The sequence below is a fragment of the Protopterus annectens genome, chromosome 11.part0 (genome assembly GCF_019279795.1).
Source record: "Protopterus annectens isolate FY-2018-M chromosome 11.part0, PAN1.0, whole genome shotgun sequence".
Taxonomy (NCBI): Eukaryota; Metazoa; Chordata; order Ceratodontiformes; family Protopteridae; genus Protopterus; species Protopterus annectens.
Window position 1 is genome coordinate 331,996,323 of NC_056745.1, and position 27,612 is coordinate 332,023,934.

Genomic DNA, 27,612 nt, shown 5'->3' on the forward strand with positions numbered 1-27,612 from the left:
TACCACGACAGCAAACCAAGCACATAAACACACAAAAACATACTCGGAGGCTCTAAATAAAAATCTGCCTAAGCAGCAGAGACCTCCAAAGCAGACACCCAAGCAACCGCTACCCCAAAACAAAACACGTGCAACACATAACTCACAAAGCCAGTGTGCTGAACAGTCACAGCCCTTAAGGCTAACAACATACCTGATACACTTGTAATAGGTGACTCTATCGTCAGGCACACTGACGTCCCGCTCACCAGGCTGAACAAGGAGAAGGTCACGGTGAGCTGCCTGTCGGGCGCTAGGATCCGCCACATAACACAAGCACTCGGGTCACTCCAAGGCAAGTACAAATATGACTCGGTCATTGTCCATGCTGGTGTGAATGACCTGAGACATACCTCCCTGGACTACATGAAAAGAGACATAGAGGAGCTCTCTGAGCATGTAGCCCAGGCTGGTATGACCCTGACCTTGAGTAGCATCTTACCCTCACCAAGAATGATGCCACAATATGAAGACAAGATGATCAATTTCAACAATTGGCTTAAATATTGGTGTCATTCAAAGGGGATCCAATGCCAGTCAGCCTGGGATGACATGCTCAACAAGCCACGATGCTTCGCTTGGGACTGCTTGCACCTGTCACCCCTGGGCTTTCGGATATTGGCAAAGGCTCTTGCCACCCCCATAGTGCCTTTTTTAGGCAAGTTGAATGAACAAGTAGCAAGATTGCCCAAAAAATAGATGTAAAAAATGACAAGTTTAATATAAAGTGCTTTTCGTTTGCTTAATAAGCAAACTTCTTCAGACAAGTTACAAAAATTGAATGAACATTATATAAATACTTAATGACATCACAAATTGATAAAATAATTAAATAATTAAATAATTGAATAATTAAATGCAATCAAACTTAATTGACTCCTGAACAAGAAATAACCTAAAATCTAAAACTAAAACTAAAGATTACTGTGTGTACAATGATAGTGTATCCAAGTAACATTTTATATTTTATATGAAGTGTCACCTACTTGAATTATATATCATATTTTACATTAGCAATGCCAAGAAAATTTATTAACTTAAAATTAATTAGTAAACAATAAAATAAATGCATCTTGAATGCATAATCAAAATCTGCAATCAAAAATACCTTAAAGTAGTAATACATAATTCCAGGTCTTGGTAAAAATATTAAAAATGTTGAAGTATGACCAGACCGAAAGGAAAAACAAAATCAAAAACCAATAAAAACTGAGAACAGTGACCATGATTAAAAATTTGATAACAAAAACCTAAAAAAATGTTAAATATAAGTTCTGGCAGGCTCATCATCATCTTTTTAAGCTCAGTGTTCTCAGGATACTTGTAATGGAGCAAGCTTCATTGAGGCCAGGCATATGATATGCTTCTAGCCTGATTTGCCATTGTAGTTCGTGCTCCAATAATCTAAGATGGGTAGGGCCACCTCTACAATCATTACTGATCTGATCTATAGCTATAAACTTGAATTGATGCGTTGGATATTCCAAAATATGTTTGGCCAATGCATTCACTTCTTTTTGTTTCCGAATAGCATAAATATGTTTATAGATCCGTTCACGGAGCTTACGCTCCGTTTTACCTATATAAAATGTCAAACAATTTTGGCACTGGGCTACATAAACCAGCATGCTCGAATTGCAATTAGTTCTGCATTGAAGTTTAAATTCATGTTTGTGTACAATAAATCTATTAGATTCAATAATATATTTGCAGAAGTTACAAGATTGACATTTGAACATGCCGGGAGACCTAGTGAAAGGTGGTTTCTGCTCAAACCATGTCTTCAAGTTCTTTGCTTTCCTATAGGTAACTTGAGGTGTAGGACCCATCTTAGCAAACACCATGGAATCTGCTCTAAAAAGATCCCAGTTTTTCCTAATGATGGACCAAAGGTTTGCATTGTCTAAAGTAAAAGTAGTGATGAACCTAGGAATAGTCGTATTTGTCCAAGCGACCCTATCAACACTGTGCTCTAACAATACTGGGGAAGAAATTCTTGCCTGGTCATCATAACATCTAACCTGTAATAATGGAACATAGATCTTATTCGTTCTTTTATAAGTCACTTCACTGATTAGTTCATCTATGATCCTACAACTACAACTACAACTCGAAATAGCTTATTTCAAGGAGTGCTTAGCACGGAGAATTGTCCCTAAGGGGCTGAGGCATTATCAATACCTGACTGGTTTAGTGGCTAACTCCATTTTCCACCAGGAGTTAGTCATGTTATTTGATAGACATGGGTTCGAACTTCTTGAATTAATGATTAAACATTACTCATGCCAGGTTGATGAACTGAATATTGAAGCGGAAGCATTGGATAATGTAATAAAACTGGACTTGGCTTTTGATAGGTATAGATATGACTACACTAGAATGATTAACAGTATTGATGATCATCTGTGCAAACTTAAATCTGTTAAACTAAAAAAGTTAAACAGAGATAATAAGGCCTACAGTGATGGTTCAGCATACCCTCCTCCACCTTCAGTGCAAATTTGGAGAGCCAACTCTAGGTCACATAATATTAATGTAAATAATTCTGAATTACAACTAGATAATAATGTTATGGTAGTAGATGAAAACCAGGTGAATGGAATTCAGAGTGATCCCATACTGGGTAGCCAGAATACTCAACCTGTAGAACTGCGCAGAAGTGAGCGAATCCAGAATAGAAATAACAATAATCCCAATAATGGGATTACTAATACCGCACATAATAACAACAATAATTTTTTAGGAGCAAGACCTAAGCAACAACGCCAATGGACGAACCGCTCAAACCAGAGGAAGAGCAATCAATACTATCATTAACTCTTGATTCACAGATGGTTATGATGAGTTTAGAGGACAGACTGAATAGCTGTACTTCTAGTCCTAAGTTGGGTGATAGTAGACTTAGTCTGGATAATACTGAAACATCGGTTCTAGAAACACTTTATAATCACAGGGGTCCAGTAATTAGTACGAATGCCACTGGCGATTTTAAAGTTTTTAACTTTTCCAAAGTTACGATCACGTCGAACATGGTGAATTTATTTTCCAAAGGGTACACCTATGTCCCTAAACAACAATCAGATTTTGTTAAATCTATATTAGATGTAAAAGTATTCACCAGGAAACTTAATTTCCAACTTATGATGGGTGGTGAGGTATATACAGAGGAACGTAAAAAGTTACATGTCCCCAGTACATATAATCCACCAGTACATCCACTACTAGCCATTTTCGAACAAATTTGTGAGGTTGACATTAGGCGTAATAAATTTCAGCGGAACAATCATAATTTTGGTACCAACAATTCTGAATTAGAATGTATAAACTTCATAAGATCTAGTAACTTAACGTATATGCAAACCAGATAAAGGTGGTGGAATAGTCATATTTGACAACAATAATTATTTTGACAAAATGACAACTTTGTTAGATTCACCATCATATAGTTTAAGTTCTAGGTCTGAAACAAATAGAGCCTATAAGATCATAAAGGATAGTATTGAGGAGATGTTTAGGGAAGGTAGGATCAACCTGGACATGTACAACTACATGTCAACTATGTACCTTAGGTACCCATATCTTTTTGGAATACCGAAGATACATAAAGACATCAGGGATCCTCCCATGCGACCCTTGATAGATGGACGTGGCTCACCAACATACGCCTGTGCCAAAGTAGTGGACAATGTATTACAAAAATATATCTCCCAGGAGGTCCAAATTTGTAAGGACTCGTGGACCTTCCTATCTAAAGTCAATGAATTGAGTTACCAGGACCAATATAACTTTGTCACAATAGATGTTAAAGATTTATATACTAGCATCCCTCAGGATAAAGCCATTGATTGGGTGCGTGACAGGTTAAGATCAAGGGATGCGAATAGTAGGGACATAAGTTTAGTTAATGAACTATTGGATGTGATATTACCTAACAACTTTTTTATGTTTGGGGACAATTTTTATTTACAAGTTATGGGGGTCGCCATGGGTTCACCTTGTGGTGCAAGTGTGGCGAACATGGTCATGGCCCAATGGGAGCACCAATACGTGTTTAACCATTCATCATTTTCGGAGCACATTGTCTTTTACATGCGTTATCTTGATGATATTTTCATCCTTTTTAAAGGCAACGAGCACGAAGCATTAAATTATTTAGCTTATCTCAACAACACCACAGATTTTTTGTTTTTTACTTCATCTTTTAGCTCTACTAACATAGGATATTTGGATATAATGCTAACAAAAGATCCAACGTCAGCTAGTTACTTAGCTAAAATTTACAGAAAACCCACGTTTTCAAACACTTTCTTGCATTTTACTAGTTGCCACCCTTTTAAGCAGAAGCGGGCTGTTGTAAAAGGTCAACTGGTCAGAGCAGCAAGATACATAAGTAGAGATGAAGACTTTGAAGACGAATGTTTAGTATTGAAAAAGATGTTTCTTAGTCGAGGTTACCCTAACAGGATCATAGATGAACTAATCAGTGAAGTGACTTATAAAAGAACGAAAAAGATCTATGTTCCATTATTACAGGTTAGATGTTATGATGACCAGGCAAGAATTTCTTCCCCAGTATTGTTAGAGCACAGTGTTGATAGTGTCGCTTGGACAAATACAACTATTCCTAGGTTCATCACTACTTTTACTTTAGACGGTGCAAACCTTTGGTCCATCATTAGGAAAAACTGGGATCTTTTTAGAGCAGATTCCATGGTGTTTGCTAAGATGGGTCCTACACCTCAAGTTACCTATAAGAAAGCAAAGAACTTGAAGACATGGTTTGAGCAGAAACCACCTTTCACTAGGTCTCCCGGCATGTTCAAATGTCAATCTTGTAACTTCTGCAAATATATTATTGAATCTAATAGATTTATTGTACACAAACATGAATTTAAACTTCAATGCAGAACTAATTGCAATTCGAGCATGCTGGTTTATCTAGTCCAGTGCCAAAATTGTTTGGCATTTTATATAGGTAAAACGGAGCGTAAGCTCTGTGAACGGATCTATGAACGTATTTATGCTATTCGGAAACAAAAAGAAGTGAATGCATTGGCCAAACATATTTTGGAATATCCAACGCATCAATTCAAGTTTATAGCTATAGATCAGATCAGTAATGATTGTAGAGGTGGCCCTACCCATCTTAGATTATTGGAGCACGAACTACAATGGCAAATCAGGCTAGAAGCATATCATATGCCTGGCCTCAATGAAGCTTGCTCCATTACAAGTATCCTGAGAACACTGAGCTTAAAAAGATGATGATGAGCCTACCAGAACTTGTATTTAACAATTTTTTAGGTTTTTGTTATCAAATTTTTAATCATGGTCACTGTTCTCAGTTTTTATTGGTTTTTGATTTTGTTTTTCCTTTCGGTCTGGTTATGCTTCAACAATTTTAATAGTTTTACCAAGACCTGGAATTATGTATTACTACTTTAAGGTATTTCTGATTGCAGATTTTGATTATACATTCAAGATGCATTTATTTTATTGTTTACTAATTAATTTTAAGTTAATAAATTTTCTTGGCATTGCTAATGTAAAATATGATATATAATTCAAGTAGGTGACACTTCATATAAAATGTTACTTGGATACACTATCATTGTACACACAGTAATCTTTGGTTTTAGTTTTAGATTTTAGGTTATTTCTTGTTCAGGAGTCAATTAAGTTTGATTGCATTTAATGATTCAATTATTTAATTATTTAATTATTTTATCAATTTGTGATGTCATAAGTATTTATATAATGTTCATTCAGTTTTTGTAACTTGTCTGAAGAAGTTTGCTTATTAAGCAAACGAAAAGCACTTTATATTAAACTTGTCATTTTTTACATCTATTTTTTTGGGCAGACTTGCTACTTGTTCTTTCAACTTTGGTCATTTGAAGTATTATAGATGAGCTCACCAGCTTAAATATAAACCCCTATGTCACTAGATGGGTTGCAAACTGGCTCAAGGACAGAACCCACATGGTTAGAATTGCTGGAGCCATGTCAGACTCCAAACCAGTTACAAGTGGCATCCCACAAGGCTCAGTCCTGGGACCTCTCTTGTTTGGTATATATTTCTCGGAGGTACAGGCCAACACGGAAGGACTGTGGCTGACCAAGTTCGCAGATGACTGCAAACTAGGTGCCATAATCGACTCTCCAGCTGACACAAGCATCCTCCAAAAGGGCCTCATAGAAACAGACAACTGGTGCCAGAGCCATGGCCTCAAGCTAAACGCCAAAAAGTGTATAGTCACCCCCCTTTGGCAAAAGCAAAGTGCCCACAAATTACCACATAGGTGGTAATCCATTAAGTATGGAAGAAGTAATTAGGGACCTGGGGACCCAAGTTGATAGCAATCTCTCATTTGAAAGCCACGTGGCCAAAGTGGTTAGAAAAACATTTTATATAGCCCACCTAATCATGAAGGGATTCACATCTAGATCAGGGGAGGTCATCGTGCCTCTTTACTCATCCCTCATCAGGCCCATAATTGAGTACAATGCCCCTTTTGGGATGTACCTTACCAGACACCTGCAGCAAATGGAAAGACCCCAAAAGTACCTCACCAAGAGGATCAAAGGGCTCAAACAGATGCCATATGCTGCCCAGTTAAAGAAACTCCAGCTCTACTCAGTGGCATACCGCCTGCTCAGAGCCGATCTGTGCCTGACGTATAAAGCCATGTCCAACCTGGAATTAATGGACATGCTACACCTCAGAAAATCCAAATCTTATCGAGCTACTCGCTCGAGAGACTTGAACCTCAGCACTGAAATAAATAGGACATGCTGGAGGGACAGATTCATAACCCAGGGGCTCCCTTCACTCTGGAATAAAATCCCAGTCCAGGTTAGGCAGAGTCCCTCATTGACTCTCTTCAAGAGGAATCTTGATGAGTGGATGGGAGATTGTAGGTTTACCCCGGGTATCACTTCTGTGTCACTGTTAGACAGAGGCACAGTATACTAACCTCGAAAAAGGGCATAGCAACATTCATTTAAAATGGGTAGCGAAAGCCAAACACACTCTGGCTAGGCTTATAAATGCCCTAGGGCAGATAGCCTAGTATGAACCTATGAAATGTCAAAATTTACTTAAGACTGCACAACGCTTGGCTTTGACATAGCAGCAAGCTTCACTAAGGAATTTTACACCCATTTAGAAAAATGGTTTGAGCTAGTGGTTCCTGCCAGAGTCAAGGATCTTGTGAAATACAAAAATAAACCACCTGGTGGTCCACTACTATTAATAAACTCTACAACAAAGGAAAGAAACTCCTTAAATTGTATGGCAAATACAAAACCCTTCTGATGGAAAATATCAAGCATTACAAAAAAAAAATAAAAAGCGTTAATAGGTCCAGTAAAGGAGCCTTTTAAATGTAGGTTGGCTTGTACATTAGTTATGTTAGCTAAGAAACAATACCCTGCATTGCTCTGAACTTATTTATGATGAAACCTCCTATTCTGACCCAGTTGAGATTGCCAGTATCATTGCAAGCAAGTTTAGTTTCAGCTTCACACAGAATGCTTTTATCCAAAGCCTTGAAATGCCTGAATCCTTTGCTTCCCCAGTTACTTCTAAAGATCTTGTACTGAATGTACTAACGAAGGACAAAATTACTTCCTCCATGGGACCTGACAATATACTTGGTTACTTTTGTCTAACTGAAGTTTAATTGCTGGTTTCCACCCTATCGAGTGGTGTGCTTGTGTGGTGATGCCTCTCATTAAGGGTGGCCTTGCATCTAACCCAGGTAATTACAGTCAGTCTTAGAAGCCTCATCTGCAAAACCATGGAATGTTTTATAACTGACCTCATAAACTACTGTATCAAGAATATTATTAGACTTGATCCCCAACAGTTTGGCATTGTGAAAGGTAGAGCTGTCTACTGATTCTGGTAAACTTCTTTGAAAGGGTTAAAAGAGGCTGCAAGTAATGGACATGTGGTATCCACAATGTTCTTGACATAGGTGTGTGGCCTATATATGTGTGTTTTGAAGCATTATTATATTTCTTGTATTGATGCTACTTGCATTCAGTTCGACTGCTTCTTTCTCATGGAGGTACTACTGGTAGTTTGAAGATGACAGTACAGCACCTGTGCACTTTTCAAAATAAAAAAAATACTCATTTGATAGCAATTTCCTTGTGTGTGTGTGTGTGTGTGTGTGTGTGTGTGTGTGTGTGTGTGTGTGTGTGTGAGAGCTATCATGTCACATGATACTCAATCTCTCTTTAATTTCGGCCCTTACTGGAAGTTTGCCTTGTTATTGAGAAGCACTATTGCCCTTGCTGCTTGCAAGATTTAGTAGCATGTTTTGAAACTTGTTGGCTATTGAAAATCTGAAGAAATCCCGGTGGCATACCACCTGAATTTTTATTGCTGTCAGCATTTTGCAAAGGGCACTGTAGAACATTTTTTTCTTCAGAAAGCAGAATGACATTACAGCTCATAAAAAAACAGAATGGAAATTTCCCCAGGTGAGTTTTTTTTCTTTTGTTTAAAGTGGAATTGCCCTCTGCCTTCGTAATAGCTAATTGGACTGGAAAACTAGATCAGTTGTATTATCATATTGGTTCGGAGATGTGATGACATGTTTTTATGATAGCCTTTTAAGATAATCATGTATTGAATATCACCACTTGTGAAGTTTTTCTGTTTTAATTAGCAGGCTTTGCTGGCATTCTTATGAGTGGCTTTTAATCATTGAAAAGTAATTAGTTAAAATATGCTTAAAGTCCTCACAAATGCATGTGACCTTGCAATGCTCTAGTTGTTAATGTACAGTCTTTGTTTCTTATGTTTTAGGTACAAGCTACAGTGGTTGGATTCCTAGCAGCAGTGGCTGCAGTTGTGCTGGGGTGGATTCCAGAGGGCATGTTTCGTTGGGATTATGCATTACTGCTGTGCTCCAGCAGTGTAGCCACTGCTTCCATTGCATCACTGTTACAGGGTGAGGCATTGACTTGATATTTTCAAATCTTCTTTTTTTAACTTGTACTATCATCTTGTGCTGTAATCTGAAATGAGCTGTTTAAAGAGGTGGTTATCTTCTCTATGTACAGGGTATTCTCAGCAGCAGTTTCTCTCTGCTATTTTTATTTCTTCCTCACAGCTGGATTATGTATTTGTTTACTTGAACCTCATCACGTAGCATACTGTAATCATACTAAATACAGATCTACCACCCACCATGGAGAGTGGTAATGATAGTGTCTCACTCCACTGGGTAGGCAAGACGTTGAAACCACTGGTATGTTGGTGGTGTAGGGCCTAGTAAGAATTAGGAAATTCTTGAAATCCACAACAAGTTTCCATTTCTCTTGAATTCCTCTTATGTTGGAAATGCTGCTGCATAATTATACAAGTGGTCTCTTCCTGTACAGAACGTAGTGGATTGCCGCATTAGCTGGCTCCTGTGTGTTATTTTCTGACAGTCTGAGCCTAGCCTCTTGGAAGGTGAAACTAAAACACTTGTATTTCTGTTATCTCCACCCTGATGCCAGGCAAGCTGTGCTTATTACCTAAAGTCCAACAGAGTGAGTCTTTTCTGTTTATAACACTTGTCACGCATGTATCTGCCAAAGATAAGCTTATCACCTCTCATCTGGCCATCTTTCCAAGGTTAATTAATGATGTTCTTCGTGTTTCACTGTTGCAGTCATCACACTTGGGTTATCCTGTCAGGGGTAGCCCCCAGTCGGCCTGAATACCAGAGACTTAGTATTTCTGCATCGGTTGCTGTTGCTTCAGGACTGATGTCATGTCATCAGTGGTATAAAAACAGGCAGCCGACGCTATTACATCAGTCTTTCTTGCCGAGGAGCCCAAAGCAGAAGCGGTTCTCACGAGTGCAGGTCGGCCGCTATCTGAGTTTTCGTTTCAGAAATTGAAGTGGAAGTATTCTAAAGCCAAGTACCCCATTGGGGGTCCTTTTTTCTTGCTCTAACCGCAGTCCTGCAGGGCATACTAGCCAGCCCCAACTCTTCTTGACTGCCTTCACCCATTCTTCAGCTTTGGGAATCAACCCGTGTGTGATGACTGCAACAGTAAAACACAAAGCACATAGTACAATTGTGTACAGTTACCGTAAATGTAGATGTTCAAGTGTATTCACTGTTACAGTCCTGGTTTCCCACCCTCCAACTCCCTTGTCTCTGTCTCTCTCTCTCTTCCTCACTCCTTACAGGGCTGTTGGTATTTACTTTTTAATGGTGGTGTTTTTCCACCATAACTTACCTCCCTGTTTGGGGCTCCTGACATTTGGGGCAAGAAAAACTGATGCCTTGGCATCTGCTGCCTGTTTTTATACCACTGACTACCTGACGTCAGTCCTGGAGCAACAGCAACTGATGCAGAAATACTAAGCCTTTGGTATTCGGGCCGACTGAGGGCTACCCCTAGCAGGATAATCCAAGTGTGATGACTGCAACAGTGAATACATTTGAACATCTACATTTATGGTAAGTGTACACAACTGTACTTTCTACATTGACCGTGTTTCTGTCTCTCGGGAACAATTGCCTTTCACTACTGAAGGTGGAGTGGTAAAAAGCAACCAACTGTAGTACAAATCCGATCCTCTCCATCACAGCTTTATATTCCAAATCATATAACCATTAAGTGGGTGCTCCACTGATAAAAATAGCAAAAATATAAATCCTAGGCAAGTCCAAATAGTGTAATACACACCAAGTCCAGTGTCTGTATCAGCAGAGAATAAAGTAGTGTAAAATAGCGTGGATAGTATCTCTTGCTAACACTAACACAATGCATTTGTTAAAAACCTTTTTATTCGTCAATGTAAATTACAGAGAATTCACTATTAGCAGAAAAGAAACCAGTGTTAAACAATAAAGAACTGAGTAACGTCCCTTCACAAACGATAAGCGTTTTCGATAATTCTTCTTCAGATCGTGGTATTTCTCTTATCTCCAACCTGATGCCAGGCAAGCTGTGCTTATTACTTATAGTCCAACAGAGTGAGTCTTTTCTGTTTATAACACTCGTCACGCATGTCTGTGCAAAAGGTAAGCTTATCACCTCTCATCCGGCCGTCTTTCCAAGGTTAGTTAATGTTCTACATTGACCGTGTTTCTGTCTTTAGTTTTCCTGAAGTTGTTAAACATTTTAATATTTTTTTAAGACAAAAATAATCAGATGTGCAGCAAAGGAAATAAATGAGTTAGCTGTTTTCTGTGCAGAAATGTAGCCATAACCCTTACTTCCTTATGATATCTCCTAGGATTTCAGGTAGCATAGGTGACAAGGTGGAACTCTGAGGCACTCCTTGGATTCCAAGCTTTTGAAGAGCTGATTCCAGAGATGGCTGTCTCTGATTATGGTTTGCAGAAAAGTTAGTACATTAATGAGTGGTCTTCTCCTACCCCCCACCCCAAGTCTAGCCTGTCAGAAAGTTAGTATATGAATGACTGGTTCCTACGAAGTCAAGCCACGATCTCACAAATTTTATGTTCCAGTGCTGCAGGTAATGTTATGAAAAGCTGATGAAAGGAAGGATGAAGAAAGATTATGTTGCTTCATCTTTCTCCAGGAAATGATTATTTATTAGATGTCCTTCAAGAATGCAACTGCAGTCCTTACATATGGGTTGTCCTGCCTCAGGCAGCCCTCGGTCGTCCGGATTCCAAAGTCTGGGTCCGACGTCGGCTGATGTCGCCTCCTCCTCGACGTCAGAGCGGCAGGGGTATAAAAGTATCAGCCGACGCCATCTTCTTCAGTCTTTCTTGCCGTGCGGTGCCCGAAGCAGAAGCAGTTCGCAAGTGCCGGTCGGTCAGCTCCTGTGTTTTTCGTATCCAAAGTCATCAAAAAAGCTAAGTACCCCGTTGGAGATCTTTTTCTTGCCTCAGCCGATGTCAGAAAAAACTGAAAAAGTTAATAACTGTTTGTCTTGTGGTAAACAAATACCTCATAAGGATTTCCATTCTTACTGCCTCCCCTGCCTTGGCCCAGACCACGACGTCTCGGCCTGTGCCGCCTGTGCTTGCTTCAAGAAGTGCACACTCAGGCGCCGGGCAGAGTTTGCTGAAGACTTTTTCGGCGACAGTTTCTCCTATACCATGCCGTCGGAACAACCGACAACTCATGTTTCCAAAAAATGGAAGGACCGGGACCGACATCCTCGGCCCGCGACTTCCACCGACTCCACGCCAAAAAATTCCGCGAGTGCATCGGTTTCTTCTGAGGTGGTTCCTCCACCGCTCCGGACCGACGACATCGCATTACCGATTACTCCGGCCCCGGAGCCGGTGCCGGTGGTTGATTTTCCTCCAGATTCTGAAGCCCAAGATTTACCGGAGACCATTCCAGTGGACAAGGTTACTCCAGCACGTGGGGCAGCTAGGCCCCCTATGTCTATGTCTGTCAAGGCCTACACACGTGCTAAGGCTGCTAGGCAGGCTAAGTCTCACCCTCCTAAAGCTCTGCCTCGGCCCACTACTGATAACAAATCATGTCTTTAGCTGCAGATTTAATTTCTTTAATCAGAGGCTCCCAGGCCCATCCTGAAAGAGGATCTCAGCCACCTTCTGACAAAAGGCCCAGGGTTGAGCATACTGACACCCTTTCTTCAGATGAAGCCTCTGGTGACTCTGATCACTCAAGATACCCAGGAAGAGTCCTTCCAGGCCTACGAGGATTCTGATGCGGAGGATTCTATCCCCTCTGCCTCCCCTCCTGAGGATATTTCTTTTGGGGAAGTTCTTCACTCCATGAGGGAACACTTTCAGTGGCAAGGCCAGGAATACTCCGATTCCAGAAAACGGCTTCGTACCTTCCTTAAACTACCACAACACAGGCCTTTAGCTATCCCTCCAGTGCTTGATGTTCTGGATGATGTGTACTCAGATTCAAGTGCTTCTCCTGATTCTCTCCCTCCTGCTCCTGTCAAGCCGGACAGATACTAGAGGGTTCCTGAAACTCATAAACATTTCTTTAAGGCCCATGCTGTTGATCTTGAAACAATTTCCCAGGGGCCCAAGGGGGTCACTACATCCACGGCCAAGAATCCCTTGCCCTCAGACAGGGAAGCTAGGTTCCTGGAGAGGTGGGACAAAAAAGTTTATACCTCTACCACACTGTCTGAGAGCCCTCAATTGCCTTTTTCATATGTTTCAGTATCAGGATTTCTTGATGGATTACTTCCAGAAAAAATTAGCCTCTCCTGAGCCTTTAGATAGGAAGGCCTTGCAGGATGTGGTTCACAACACACAGCAGGTTAGCAACCATTTTCTTCAGTGTGGATATGATGCATTGGAAGCTTCATGTAGGGCAGCTATGACAGGGGCCGTCATATGTAGACATGCATGGTTAAAAGAACAGCCATTACCAGATCATGTTAAAGCAAAGCTTCTAGATGCTCCTCTGGAAAAGCACAAGCTATCTGGTACTAATGCTCAGGATGTGTTGAAGCCAATTGAGGAAAAGGCTAAATCAGTGCAAACAGTCAAGGATTTCCTCCAGGTTCAGCCTCCTAGGTTCAGCAGGAATTGGCCTTCTAAGAATTGGTCCTTTCCGGACACTGACAAATTTCAAAGGGGAAAAAACAGGCGTGGCCGAGGAAGAGGGCAATACAGAGGCTCCTACCGGGGACGCCAATGGCAACCGACTAATCAGAGAGGTGGCACAGGGACTTCCCCTGCCCCACAAGGACAATCGCAATGACTTGCCTTTGACACCGCCGACCAAGGCTCAGAGAAGCACCTTTAGGCGGAAAATTATCCTTATTTTCAAAAAACTGGCACATTTTAACAAAGGACAAATGGATTCTGGACATAATAGACCAAGGCTACAGGCTCCACTTCCACACATTACCAACAAGACAAGGCATGCCAAACCTGCCACAAAATCAAAGGGCAGAGGCATTTGAACAAATTACAAAGCTGAAACAAATCAAAGCAATAGAAAAGGTTCCTCCTCAGGAACAAGGCCAGGGATTTTACTCAAGACTGTTCCTTGTTCCAAGAAAAGAAAAGCAATGGAGACCTATACTGGACTTGTCCACTCTAAACACTTTTCTCATTGTACTAAAATTCAAAATGCTGACGCTACAGCAACTCCTTCCCATGCTGGGCAAGGGATCTTGGCTGGTTACTCTGGACCTCAAGGAGGCATACCTGCATGTCCCAATCAGACACAGTTGCAGAAGATACCTCAGATTTCTTGCAGGGTCAGAGCATTATCAATTCTCAGCATTGCCCTTTGGCTTATCTACTGCGCCCAGAGTATTCACGAAATGCCTGGCATCAGTAATTGCACATTGCAGACTCCAGGGGATACAAATATACCCTTACCTGGACGACTGCCTTATGCAAGCGGACAGCAAGCAAGCCTTGACAAAAAACTTGAATTATGTCATTCACTTACTACAGGCTTTGGGATACACAGTCAACTTGCAAAAATCAAAACTGCTGCCATCCCAACAAATAACATTTCTAGGAGCCAAACTAGACACAGAATCTCAAATGGCTTACCTCACAGAGGAGAAGCAAGAACAACTACCACATTACTTCAAAAGCCTAGCAAAGCTCACCCAGATGACTGCAAGGAAAATCCTGCAGGCCCTGGGTTTCATGGCATCTTGCATTCTACTGATTCCACTGGCAAGACTACACATGAGAAAACTACAATGGTACCTAAAAAGTTTATGGTCTCAACACAGCCACAACTTAGAAGCAATTATCCCACTCATCACATGTCTACAAAGGGAATTTTTGTGGTGGGCCCAAGCAAGCCAGTTAAACAAAGGTATGCCTTTCAACAAGCCTCAAACAAGCCAAACCATTACAACAGATGCCTCAGACCATGGATGGGGGGTGCACATGGAGGGCAGATGTATTCAAGGGCAATGGACTCCCTAGGAAGTACATCTGCACATCAATCAAAAAGAGATGTTAGCAGTAATGCATGCAATCGAGGCTTTCAGAAAATATCTTCAGCAAGGCCACCTACTAATAAGAACAGACAACACCACTGTTATCTGGTACATAAACAAGCAGGGAGGTACTCATTCTTACCCCCTTTGCAGACTAACAATGACTCTTTGGGAAAAATCCCTGAAATTGAACATACAGCTACAGTCCCACTTTGTTCCGGGCAGGGACAATGTTCTAGCGGACAGTCTAAGCAGAAACACCCTGGATCCACACGAATGGATGTTGCATCCAGACATTTTTGCACAAATAACTTCTGCATGGGGGAGGCCGGACGTAGACCTTTTTGCCTCCCACCTCAATCATCATCTGAAAAAGTTCTGCACGAGGTCACATCATCCACAAGCTTGGAAAATAGATGCTCTCTCGTTCAGCTGGAACTCTCTAAAAATCTATGCATTCCCACCTCTACCATTGATGACCAAGGTGTTACTGAAGATCAAAGCAGAGCAACCGAAAGGCATTTTAATAGCTCCAGATTGGCCAAGACAGCACTGGTATCCACTACTAAGGAGCTTAACTTGCACCAAACCGTGGACCCTGCCTCTATGGTCTCCACTCTTGACTCAGCACAATTACAGGACGGTTCATCCAAATCTGCAAACTCTGCGCCTGACAGCTTGGAGGGTCCCATGATGTCTCCGCATATCTCTTTCTCCAAGGAAGTTCAACAGATATTACTGGAAGCACGCAGACCTTCCACCAGAAAAGCTTATTCGGCCAAATGGAAGAGATTCAGCACCTGGAATACCAACAAGGGACAGGATGCATCAGTAATGAACATTCCACAGATATTGGAATACTTGGCAGGGATGCTGCATAATGGACTTTCATATTCTTCCATAAAAATACATGCTTCAGCTATTTCAGCAAGATACAACACCGATCCTCCTGTGTTCTCACATCCTTTGCTGAGACAATTTCTAAGAGGGGTAAAGAATATCAAGCCTCCCAGAAAACCACCAGTGCCTGCATGGGACCTCAATTTCGTGTTGGAAAAATTAACTCTTCCTCCCTTTGAGCCAGCAGCATCTGCAGAATTACAATTTCTTTCCTAGAAAACAGTTTTCCTGTTGGCAATAACCTCAGCAAGGAGAGTTTCGGAGATACAGGCCCTCATGGCAGTTCCTCCATTCCTCACTTTTCATCAGGACAGGGTTTCTTTAAGAACCAATCCTTCTTTTATGCCAAAAGTGATCTCCAGGGTGTCTCTAAATCAAGCAATTCACCTGCCTACTTTCTTCCCAATCCTCAAAATAAAGGGGAAAAACTGCTGCACACTTTGGACATTCACAGACAACTGCGCTACTACTTGGACAGAACTAAGGCCAACAGAAAGTCTGACCAACTATTTGTAGCTTACGCTCCTGGGGTACAAGGAAAAACAATTTCCAAACAAACAATTTCAAAATGGATTGGACATTGCATCAGATTTTGTTATTCCTACCATAGAAAGGGTGTGCCAGCCAATGTCAGACCACACTCCACCAGAGCTACAGCCACCTCCACAGCCTTTCTAAGAGGGGTGGCTACAAAGGACATTCTAGAAGCTGCTACATGGAGCTCCGTGCATACATTTTCCAAGCACTACAACCTCCCTTTATATTCCAGATCCTGAGCAGGCTTTGCTTCGGCAGTCCTGCAGGGCATTTTAGCTACACCATCCTTATCTTAGAGCCTACCACCCCCAGCTTGGCTATGGTATTCAACCCATATGTAAGGACTGCAGTTGCATTCTTGAAGGACATAGTACAGTTTTGTACCTACCATAAATGTAGATGTCCGATAGATATGCAACTGCAGTCAGGTTTTCCCACCCTCCTTCCCCTCTGTACATTGGGTCCACTTTCCTCCTTTTTTACTTAGCTGGGGATATCTGTTATGGTGTATCTGTTTATTGCTATTGTGTATGTCTGGAAATTTTTATTCCAGTTCTAATTTTAGCCTTCCTTGGAGGGCACCTGGCATCTGGGGCAAGAAACACTGAAGAAGATGGCGTCGGCTGATACTTTTATACCCCTGACGCTCTGACGTCGGGGAGGAGGCGACATCAGCCGACGTCGGACCCAGACTTTGGAATCCGGCCGACCGAGGTCTGCCTGAGGCAGGACAACCCATATGTAAGGACTGCAGTTGCATATCTATCGGACATCTACATTTATGGTAGGTACAAAACTGTACTTTTTGTCAGTACCATTTTGGTCCTTTTACCACTCCTAAATGCAAAATAAGAATATCACAAAGAGAATGATTAGGAAATAATTTCTCCAACGTTAATACTTCTGTTTCAGTAGTCTTTCTAAAAAGGGGAAGGTTAGAGATGGGTCTGTGATTGATATTGATATGTGGGATGTGGAGATTTACTCGGTTATGATTGTTAACCAGAAAATTTTTACTGGACAAAATCTGCTTTTACCAGAGGCATACGGAGAAAAACCTTCACAATGACTTGATACAGAACAAATATAGTCACAAAGAAAATAAGGTACACATCCAAAGGCTGCTTGCTTGCATAACTGGGAAGTTTACTGAATTCTGCATATGTGATTAAAACTGTAGCATGTTCAGAGACTCTTTGGTATAGAGGGCTAAAGCCCTAATGGTGACCCAGACTAATAGTAATTGAGTAATGGCTTGAGAGTTTAAAGATAACTGATGGGGGCAGGAGTTAACAGCAAGTGCTGGTTCACCCATCCTGTGGGAGGGAGGGAGAGATTGTTTCATTTGGCTAATCATGCCATGCAAATAGAGATTTGAATGGCACTGGAAAAAGCTAGGCCATGGGCATGGGCATGGGTTTGGCGGTCCAAAGACCTCTAAATCGCAGCCAAAGCCATATCCTATCCAGTCTCTGTACTGATCAACACATCCCAGCCCTTTGGAAATTAATGACATATAATAGCACTTCACAAAAGTGATAACTCTACAGAACTGTCAAACTACTGGCCTATCACAATTTTATCACCTTTTATCAAAAATTCTTGAAAAGTGCATACATTCACAAACTCCAAACTATCTCTTAGTTAATAACCTTCTAGCTAATGCACAGCATGGGTTACATCCCAATCACAGCACAACCACAGCCCTTATGAGGTTTACTAATACTGTTAATCATCTCCAGAATGAAGGCAAACTCATTTCTTCTATTTTTCTGGATCTCTCAAAGGCGTTTGATACTGTTTCTCATAACAAACACTTAACAGTACTTTCTGAGCTTAATCTAAGCTACTCCAGACTTGCATGGTTCCAGGACTATTTATCTGGCCGTTATTAAGCTGTAAAATGGCAAAACAACCTATCTTCTCTTCTGCCTGTTACTTTAGATGTTCCACACGGGTCTATCCATGGTCCTCTTCTTTGTACCATATTTACCAACAATCTTTACACTGCCACCCTACATGCCTCCTTGGTTCAATATGCAGACGACTCTACCTCAATCTGTTCTGCCCCTTCACTCCAGCAACTACAAAATATAACACAGGAATCCTTTACTGCAGTTGAATCTTGGCTATTGAAAGCTCAACTCATACTCAACCCTAACAAAATTAAGCTGATGTTTCAACCTGCAAAAGCCACAGATCCCATCCCTCCATTAAAAATTACTTCTTGCAGTGATACTTCCATTATACTAGTCCCCCAAACCAAACTTCTAGATGTCTTCATACACCACAACATGAAGCTTGACTTGCACATTACCAAACAATAAAAAAAGGTCACAAAAAATTGGGACTCTATACAGATGTAAAAAAATATCTAACCAGTAACACTAAGATCATTATTGCTAGAACCCACATTGTCTCCACACTTTTTTGCACCCCCCATTCATAAATCATAATAAATTGGACTTAACCAAACTGAACACCTCTTATAACAAAATAGCAAAGTTTGCCAATGATTCTAGTTATAGATCTCACCACTGTCAGGTCCTTAAACTGTTCTCTTGACTAGAATTACCGGCTTACCCTTAACCAACTTACAATGGAACACCAAATACTTTACCATCTAAATAAAACTCCAGCTCTTCAAGAACTACATAATCAGTATTCTGACAGTTGTTTAGTACAATCCAGTAACAAATCGTTAATCAACATAACTAGAAGTAAGAACTCCTCCTCCCTGTACTCCATCTACATTGCAAAAATCTGGAATGTCATGCCTATAAACGTAAGATCCACTGCCAATAAAGTTAATAGAAACCTTCTGAAATCCCATTTATCCAATTCATGGATATGCACCTGTTCTGATCCTGGCTAACATCAACATAAATAGCTAAGTCTGCTTATTGGGCTTATTATTTTTTGATCCTTCTAACTATATTAACACTTAATGAAATTACTTATCCTTCCGCAGTATATATGCATGCCATACATGTTATTTTCTTTCTTATGTTATTCTCTGATATCACTGTATCTATATTATTTGCAATGCATTTCTCTCATGAGCTGAGATTTGTAATTTCATTTGGGCTGCCCTTGTGTGGTCCTAAATGACAGTAAAGTTTCTTTGAATCTTTTGAATCTATAGCTAAACCTGAGATATGCTTGGGGTGTTCTTCCTTTCTTCTACTGCCCAAGTTGTTTCCATATACATATGTTTTTACTAACTACTATGGTTCTTATTCTGTATCTCAGCCACCTAAAATATGATCTTTGTTGTACGATTGTAACATGTAGATCCTCTATCGCATTCTACATCATCAACTCTGAAATGTAAACATTGTTAGTTATGTGCTACAATGTGTATTTGTCCAATACTAAGTGCACTGCCTTACTCAAATTGATACTACTGTTTTTCATGTGCAATTATGTTTTTTTCTTGCATGTTAAGGAGCTTTGCTACTACATACATATTGTAATGTATTCTCATTACTTTTAAATAATTTTTATATACAACTATTGTTAATGTAGGAGTTTTTCTGTCCGGGCCTCTGCTGAAAAAGGACAGCTTGTCCAGTTGGACTTTCCTGGTAAACAAATAAAATAAATAAAATAGATAGGGACAGTAGTTGGCACATGTGGAATATATGTGTATGGAATGGTACATGCGAAAGCATGACACCCCTGAGCAGTGAAGTATTTTACTGACATCAGCTATCTGGGGATGGGGTGATGTTAGGCACCTAAATAGAAATGCTTCTTTATTCTCATAGCCTCTGCCTGCAGTGATGTAGATTGCTAAGAGGGAGGATTGCTGTGTAGTTTCTTGGTCTGGGGACAGTTAGGGCCCATTCTGCTGTGATAACAGGCCCAGTCTGGGGGGGGGGGTAGCGGGCCATTGGGACCAAGACACTATTTCCCTAGTAGGAAGTGGAAGATAGGGTATAAACAGGGGCTACAGCTCCTGCAAGACTTTGTGGATGATGGTCCTGTTTGACTTGTTCTTGCTGCCAGGTAGGGCCGTCATCCACACATGCTGTATTTGCAGTGGGATATGTCGTTAGAGAAAAAGTGGGAGAAAAATATTCTGAAATGTTTTGCGGGAGAATACGAATTCCAGAGCTTAGGAATGAGCACAGAGAAAAAGGCATTCCAAGTGTTTTTAATATAGGCTTTGCGTCTGCAAAGAAAAGGATGGGTGGAAGAGCTAATGTGGTGAGCAAGAAAGTGCATTCTGTTAGTTGAGTGATAGCAAGGCATTTGTTACGCTGATATCAAAGTAAATAAGTAAGCCTTAATTGAAACGTAAAGACAAAGAAAATCCTAACAAATGTATAGCACTTTCACACAAGCATTGAAATCTGAAAATGTGTCCAGAAGCCAGATTATCCACCTTATTATAAAATTCTTATACAAAAATGAGCTGAGAAGATGGAAAATTGTGCAAATGTCTACATTAGATTTCAAATGTTGATATAGAATTACTGTCAGGAGTTTGAAAGGAGGGACAGCTCCAAAGTACTATTAGATTTAGTGGTAATATTGGGTATATCATTTTGAAAGCCATAATGCTGGGAAGAGAAAAGCATTGCTTTGATATTTAGATGTATTCAGCAGATCATCAGAATCAGATAGCCAACAATGAGCAGAGTTGATGTGGAGCTTTGTATTTATTTTTTATCAGTTGAAAGGACCGTGAAAAGTATAGCAGAATCATCAGTTTACTAAAATGAAAATGATTGGAGCATAATAGCTGGCCATGTCATTCACAGGAGTAGAAATAAAGGTAGACTCTTCAGGCATACCCTTAGGGGACATGACTGAGACAGAAGAGTACCTAAAGTGCACTGATGAGCCTATCCCACAGTCTCATTTCTGTTGCTTAGATACCTGTAAAATAACATAGGGCAGAATCTGGAAGAACACCTGACTAGAAGTGAGTGACTGACCATATCAAGAGATTTTTTTGGGGTGGGGTGCGGTCTTTGCTTTGTAGTGTAGTGTAAATCCTGGTGCGAGTCCCACTGGCAGCCTCACTTTGAGCTGCACGTACCTGGTGGCTAGAAATGAGCGCAACACTTTTCCTTTTTAATAAACTAATATGCATTGTGAGTGGTGGTGTGCAAATGATTCAGAAACAGAAGGCTGCCAGTGGGACCCTCAAAGGTGGCAACTGACATTACTATTAAGTCAGAACACTACAGGAAATATTGACCTCTTCCAGCAGTCTCAGCCTGACTTATGTGGCTGCATATACGAACTCCGTAAAAAAATTTCTTCCTCTCTTCACATACCATAAGGCTCTCCGATACATAGAAAGAGGCATGCAAAGTGTTGCAGTACCAGCGATTCACTCCCAAAGGTTTAAATAAGGTGAGAAATTTTGCTGGGGGTTTTGAGCGCAGAGTCTCTAATACACAAGCCAGGGCAATGCTGTATATGCACTGTGTCGGAAATGAATGGTACCTAAAGAGAGGGATTGTAGTTCAGTAAGTAGACAAACAAATTTCACATTTTCAGAATGTGACAATCTACTGAAAATAAAACTAAATGCAATCAGTCCTAGTCACCAGGAAATTGTTTAAGTAAAGGAGGTAGCTAATGAGACCCTTAAGCGGTGGCAACCGCCGTCCTGCTTAAGCAAAGACACAGCTAAGGTATTTAGTGCCTCCGGTTGTCCCAACATGAGTCGAGGGGTCTCACAAAGACTTCTCAAACAATCCTTACCTCTCTCCGCATCTGAAGACTTTCATAGCTAGGTTTTGAGACATTCAGGAAGAGATGCAAGTAATGGAAACTTACCAAAGAAAGTAGTAGGGTAAGAGGATACGTCTCACTAGAGATCCTGAGCTCGGTTTTGTGCCCAATTAAGACAGAGCAACACTTTTTCAGAGCTGGCTTTAGCTTATAAGGCATTTACAGAGAGGTGTTTGTGGATCATAATATTAGATAGCTTTTTGGCCTATTTCAGGAGATGCTTATCAGAAGGTGTGAGCATGGCAAACGCAGGGGATTTAGGGAAGCCTGCTTCGGTGCTCCTATAAAATAACAGGTTGACTGTTATGTTTCTTTTTTCATTCCTTATATAAGGCGTTTTGCTGAGAAACTGTTGACCATCGAGTTTTCTGGACAACTAATAAGTAACTCTTCTGAACACTTTGTACCATGAGAACCTGAAAACTCAACCAGTCTTTTAAAATGGTATACAGTAATAACTCTAAACAGAACAAAAGCAAAGCTGGGGCAGATTTCTTTCAAGTAGATCTCCCCTAGAGGTTGCAGCATGGGAATCTTCAGGTATAAACTTGATGTCTGGCTTATAAATTAACTTTTTAACTGGACAGCAAAGGCTATTATTAAACTTTCCAGATAACTCCCACCTATTTCTCTTTCAAAGATGTCTTCCCTTTCTTTCCTTTACCATTCTTTCTCCTTCTTTCCCTGCTTCTCTGTCTCCTTTTGTTTGAAATTCTGCTTATTGCATAATTTGTCATGAAAGCATATTTTACGGATGGGCTTCCTTTAAAGCAATGATGTCACTGTAGCAATGTCAGTTCTTTACATTTCTGCTCCATAGTTAACTGTAACCTAGAGAATGCATATTACTCCTTACTCCTCATTTGGCGTAGACCTCCTATATGAGGTTTAGGTTTCGTGCTAGGGACTTTTCATGTATTGCTTGAATGTATGTATAATAACAAATAACATTGGGTTGGAAATCATATCGATCCTTATCAATCATAACCTAATAGGAAATGTCAGTGACTTAAAATTTATATTAGCTACAAGAGCATGATATGATGATACACATATGTACTGTTGTTTAGCTTAATCTGCTTTGTTACATTCCTATAGTTCGCTTAACATTGTTTGTAGCCAGTTATTGTACTAATCTCTCTCCTTTTAGTCCCATTTGCAGTGGGTCTTCTGTATTTTTACATCTGCTCTTTCGCTTATCAATGTTGGACTATAGTCTTGTATATTTCTTTAATGTATAAAGTACCTAACTGCTATACCTTCAATGGTTCATAGGCAATGTTATATCTTCATTTACTGGTAAAACCGCTAGATGTTATGTGATCCTATCTCGCCTACATTCAGTACTGATGGGCTCGGAGCCGATCCCTCGGCTCCGACTCGGCACGCTATGCTATAGAGCGAGGCCTCTTATTGGCTGAGCTATTTCTTATCCCAGGATGCACCACCACTAATCCCCCAGATCTCGTTTGCCGCTTTCAAGCTAGGACGTGGTCTCAAACTTGGCTGGGCTAAGTACTGTTTTATTCAAAGTTTCCTGTCAGGAATTTTGCTAAATTTACCCCAAAAGCTGTTTTAACAGCTATTGTTGTTGTTCGAGTGTGTTTGAAAACTTTTGTTGAGGAAAATTGTGTTTTTGGTTAAGGGAAGGTTTCCCATTTAAGTTAGAGGGACCTTCCCCTATTCTTATCTAGCGTTTTTGTTTTTTCTAGGAGGTCAAGTACCTGCTTAAGTTAGAGGGTCTTGACCCTCATTTTCAGTGATTGTTGTACTGATATTGTGTATTTTTTCTGACATTGCGTTTTGTCTTAAACTTAAAAAAAAAAAAAAAAAAAAAAAAACTTAGTTTCACTTTCTTGTGGTGAAATCTTTCACAAACAGCTACCTTAACTTGTTTTCTTAGTGTTAGTCAGCATGTCTAAGGAACATAGACCCTCTGGGTTTAAAAGGTGCATGAGGTGTGGTTACAAAATGTCGATAACTGACTACCACTCCTCGTGCGTTTATTGTTTAGGTGCCAAGCACCTACAGGAGTCCTGTAGCGTGTGTCACGCCTTTTCTTCTAGAGTCCTCCAGGAGAGGAAGAATAAATTAATATTAAAAGGACTGATTAAACCCTCCTTCGAGGAGGCCTTATCTTCCTCTTCCTCTCCTACCAAGAAGAAAAAAGCGTCGGCACCGACCAGTTTGTCGGAACCGACTGCCAAAAAACCTAGGCAGGCTTCTCCATCGGCTCCACGGACTTCGGAGCCGAGGGCGGAACGGTCTGCCTCGATTCCTCCAGTCTCGACTCCTCTGGTTTTGGAGCCGAGCACTGGGGCATCGAGAGGCGGGTCACCTTCATCGGCTCCACTGATTTTGGAGCCGATGAGGGTTGCCGGCTCAGACTCTTCCCCTTCGGCACCGAAGTCCTCCTCGGCACCGAGGGAAGTTGTGTTGAGGTCTCCCTCGGAACCGATAGTAGTCGAATCCATTTGGAGCCGGTCCCCTAGTCCTATGGAGCCGATGGAGAAGTCAGTTCGGACCCGATCGGTGTCATCTAGATCCTCCAAGATGTCTGATTCGGACATCGACAGGGTGCTCCTAAGACTTTTCCAGTCTCCGGTGTTTCAAAAGTTAGTTTCGGCTCCAGCCCATTCGGCTTCGGAGCCGATGGTCGACCCTGTTATTATGGTTCCTCCTCCAACAGCCTTGGCACCGTTGGAGCCGGTGCTGGTGGAGCCGACGGAGGTTTTCGGGTCGGGCCCGACCCTTACTCCAACTCCGGCTCTTGAGTCGGAGTTCGGTACGCGGACTTCTTCTGTCGGCCCCGGGGGGGACGCTTCGGGACTGATGTTTTCGGTCCCAAGCCTTCCTCTCGGTGCGTCGGCTGCGGGGGTACCGTCTACCGTTATGGCCACGGAGGTGGGACCTTCCCAGGATTCTGGTGGTCCCGCCTTCAAGGCCATGAGGAGTGCGTTAGCCAAATCTTCTTTGGCTACCTCCACGGTCTCCCCAGCTCCTTCCCTGCACACTGAGACTGGGTCTTTGGCAGTCCCCCTGTCCTTAGACAGCGGAGCCCCGGGGCCTGAGGTTACCCCCACCGGGGGTTCCCCCCCTCCTGGAGGTCCCTCTGAAGCTTCTTCGGAGAAACCCTCCAGGAAAAGATCGTGCAAGAGGAAGCACGTTGACTCCCCCGATGAGTCTCTCGCATCAGACACTGATCTTGATGATGCAGAGGAGTCCCCTAAGTCGTCCTCAGATGTCTTCTTTGCAGACATCCTGGAAGCCCTTAAACAACGAGGCGGCTGGCAATCCAAACCCCCTTCTGCTGATGAGTCGGTGTTCCTTAAGGCCTTCGGGGCTCAGCCCTCTGCCTCCTGGGTGTCTCCGCCCTTCGACGAGCTCCTAGATTTGATCTGTCGAAGGGCGTGGGAACACACAGACTCTGTGGAACCGGTGCCTGCTCGTCCAAATAAGTTCCTGTCAGCACCCCCGGAAAAGGAGTTTTTGACGAAAGGTGTGGCTGTAGATGCCTTGGTGGTGGCATCTGCTACCCAACAAGATGTAGCAGAGGCTTCGACGTCCGTCCATCCTCCTAATAAGGAGTCTAGGAGCATGGATCGGTATGGTAAGCGCACCCTAAGTTCAGCGGCCTTTACTTTAAGGTCCCTGAACTATCTCACGCACTTTACCAGATTTCAGAAGGATCTGATTAAAGAACTTTCAGATACCCTCTTGGGTAACCTGCCTGAGCAGCTGGCCCAGATGGTTGGCTCTCAGCTCGCTGTGCTGTCGTCCATATCAAACTCGTCCGGAGGCAAGCCTGGCTCCGCCTGTGTCATTTTGCGGAGGCCTTTAAGTCTTCCTTTGCCAATGCCCCCTTTGATGGGTCCTCTTTGTTTGGACCCAAGGTAAAGGACACACTGACCCGCTGCGAGCAAGAAGGTAAGACTTTGACTGCCGTAGGGGCACGATTTTCCACTCCCTTTCGGCTTTACCCCAAGGCTAAAAGAGGAGGGAAGATGTGGTTCCGTAGATCTCAGAAGTCTTACCCCTCACAGCAGGACGATCCCCCTTCTAGAGGCAGGGGAGGGGGAAATTCTTCTGGAAGACGCCGTCCCAGAGGCGGCAGAGGCCCTCGCAACACTGGAGACCGCAAGTCCTTTCGTGGCTCTTCAGCCTTTCACAGTCCCTGAGGGATTGCCCGACTGTGCAGCTCCGGAGCCAGTTGGGGGTCGTTTTTCGAGGCACCTAAAAGCCTGGGAAGGTATCACTCAGGACCGATGGGTGCTTCGAATTATCACCGGAGGTTACGCCATCCCTTTTTCTCACTCTCCACCTCATTCCAAAAAAATCCCGGACCCGCCACCCAGTCAACGGGAAACTGCAGCCTCAGAAGTGTCAAAGCTGCTGCAAAAAGGAGTCATCCAACCGGTCCCCGCAGACCAGATCGGATTAGGGACTTACTCAAGATTCTTTTTGGTGCCAAAAAAGACCAGGGACTTGAGGCCCATTTTGGATCTCAGCATTCTAAACCGTTCAGTCGAAATGTCCAAGTTCCGAATGGTCACCCTACAATCCATTCTCCCACTGCTGGAGAAAGGTGTTTGGATGTGCTCCATAGATCTCAAGGACGCTTATTACCATATCATGGTACATCAAGTGTCCAGGAGACATCTGCGCGTCAGCCTAGGAGGCAGTCATTTTCAGTTCCACGCGCTGCCCTTTGGTCTCACCACAGCCCCCAGGGTGTTCACCAAATGTTTGGCGGTCGTGACTGCTCACCTGAGAAGTCTAGGATTCCAGGTGTTTCCGTATCTAGACGACTGGCTCCTAACTGCCACCTCCAAGCATCTACTATTGCGGAGCCTACAAGCCACGATATCACTGAGCAATTCCCTTGGAATCACCTTCAATTGGCCAAAGTCTGTGTTGCTGCCATCTCAACGCATAAGATTCATCGGAGTAGAGATAGACTCAAACCGAATGCGGGTCTATCTACCTACAGAAAGGATTCAAACCATACAGGCTCAGGTTCGAGCCTTACTTCCCAGATCCAAAGCCCCAGCCAGAATGGTCCTGCAGCTGTTGGGATCCATGTCCGCCACGGTTCTTCTAGTTCCCCTAGCAAGGTTGCACATGAGAATTCTCCAGTGGCTTCTTTCAACTCAGTGGTCCTTTCAGGATCTCCCTCTGTCACCTCATATGGATCACAGAAACCTGCAAACGGGACCTTTGCTGGTGGCTGGTGCCCTCCAAGCTGGATCAGGGACGACCCTTTGTTCCACCTCCTCCTGTGGCCACTTTGACTACGGACGCCTCCCAGATGGGGTGGGGGGGGCATTCCCTGGGCAGGTCAGTCCAAGGCAAATGGCATTCGGAAGAGACCCTACTTCATATCAACATCCTAGAAATGAGGATGGTGCTTCTGTCCCTACAAGCCCTTCACGATTACCTCCCTCAGGGCGTAATTGCCGTTCACTCCGACAACATG

The 27,612-nt window shown here is 42.3% G+C and overlaps 1 protein-coding gene across 2 annotated transcripts in view; it reads left to right on the forward strand.

Annotated features, from left to right (window-relative positions):
- Nucleotides 1-27,612, forward strand: part of SLC41A2 (solute carrier family 41 member 2) — a 1,208,246-nt gene that overhangs the window by 467,835 nt on the left and 712,799 nt on the right. For both annotated transcript variants that reach the window (XM_044087830.1, XM_044087831.1), the window contains exon 5: nucleotides 8,861-9,005. In XM_044087830.1, coding sequence (XP_043943765.1) covers nucleotides 8,861-9,005 — 145 coding nt within the window. The remainder of the gene's footprint in view (nucleotides 1-8,860; nucleotides 9,006-27,612) is intronic.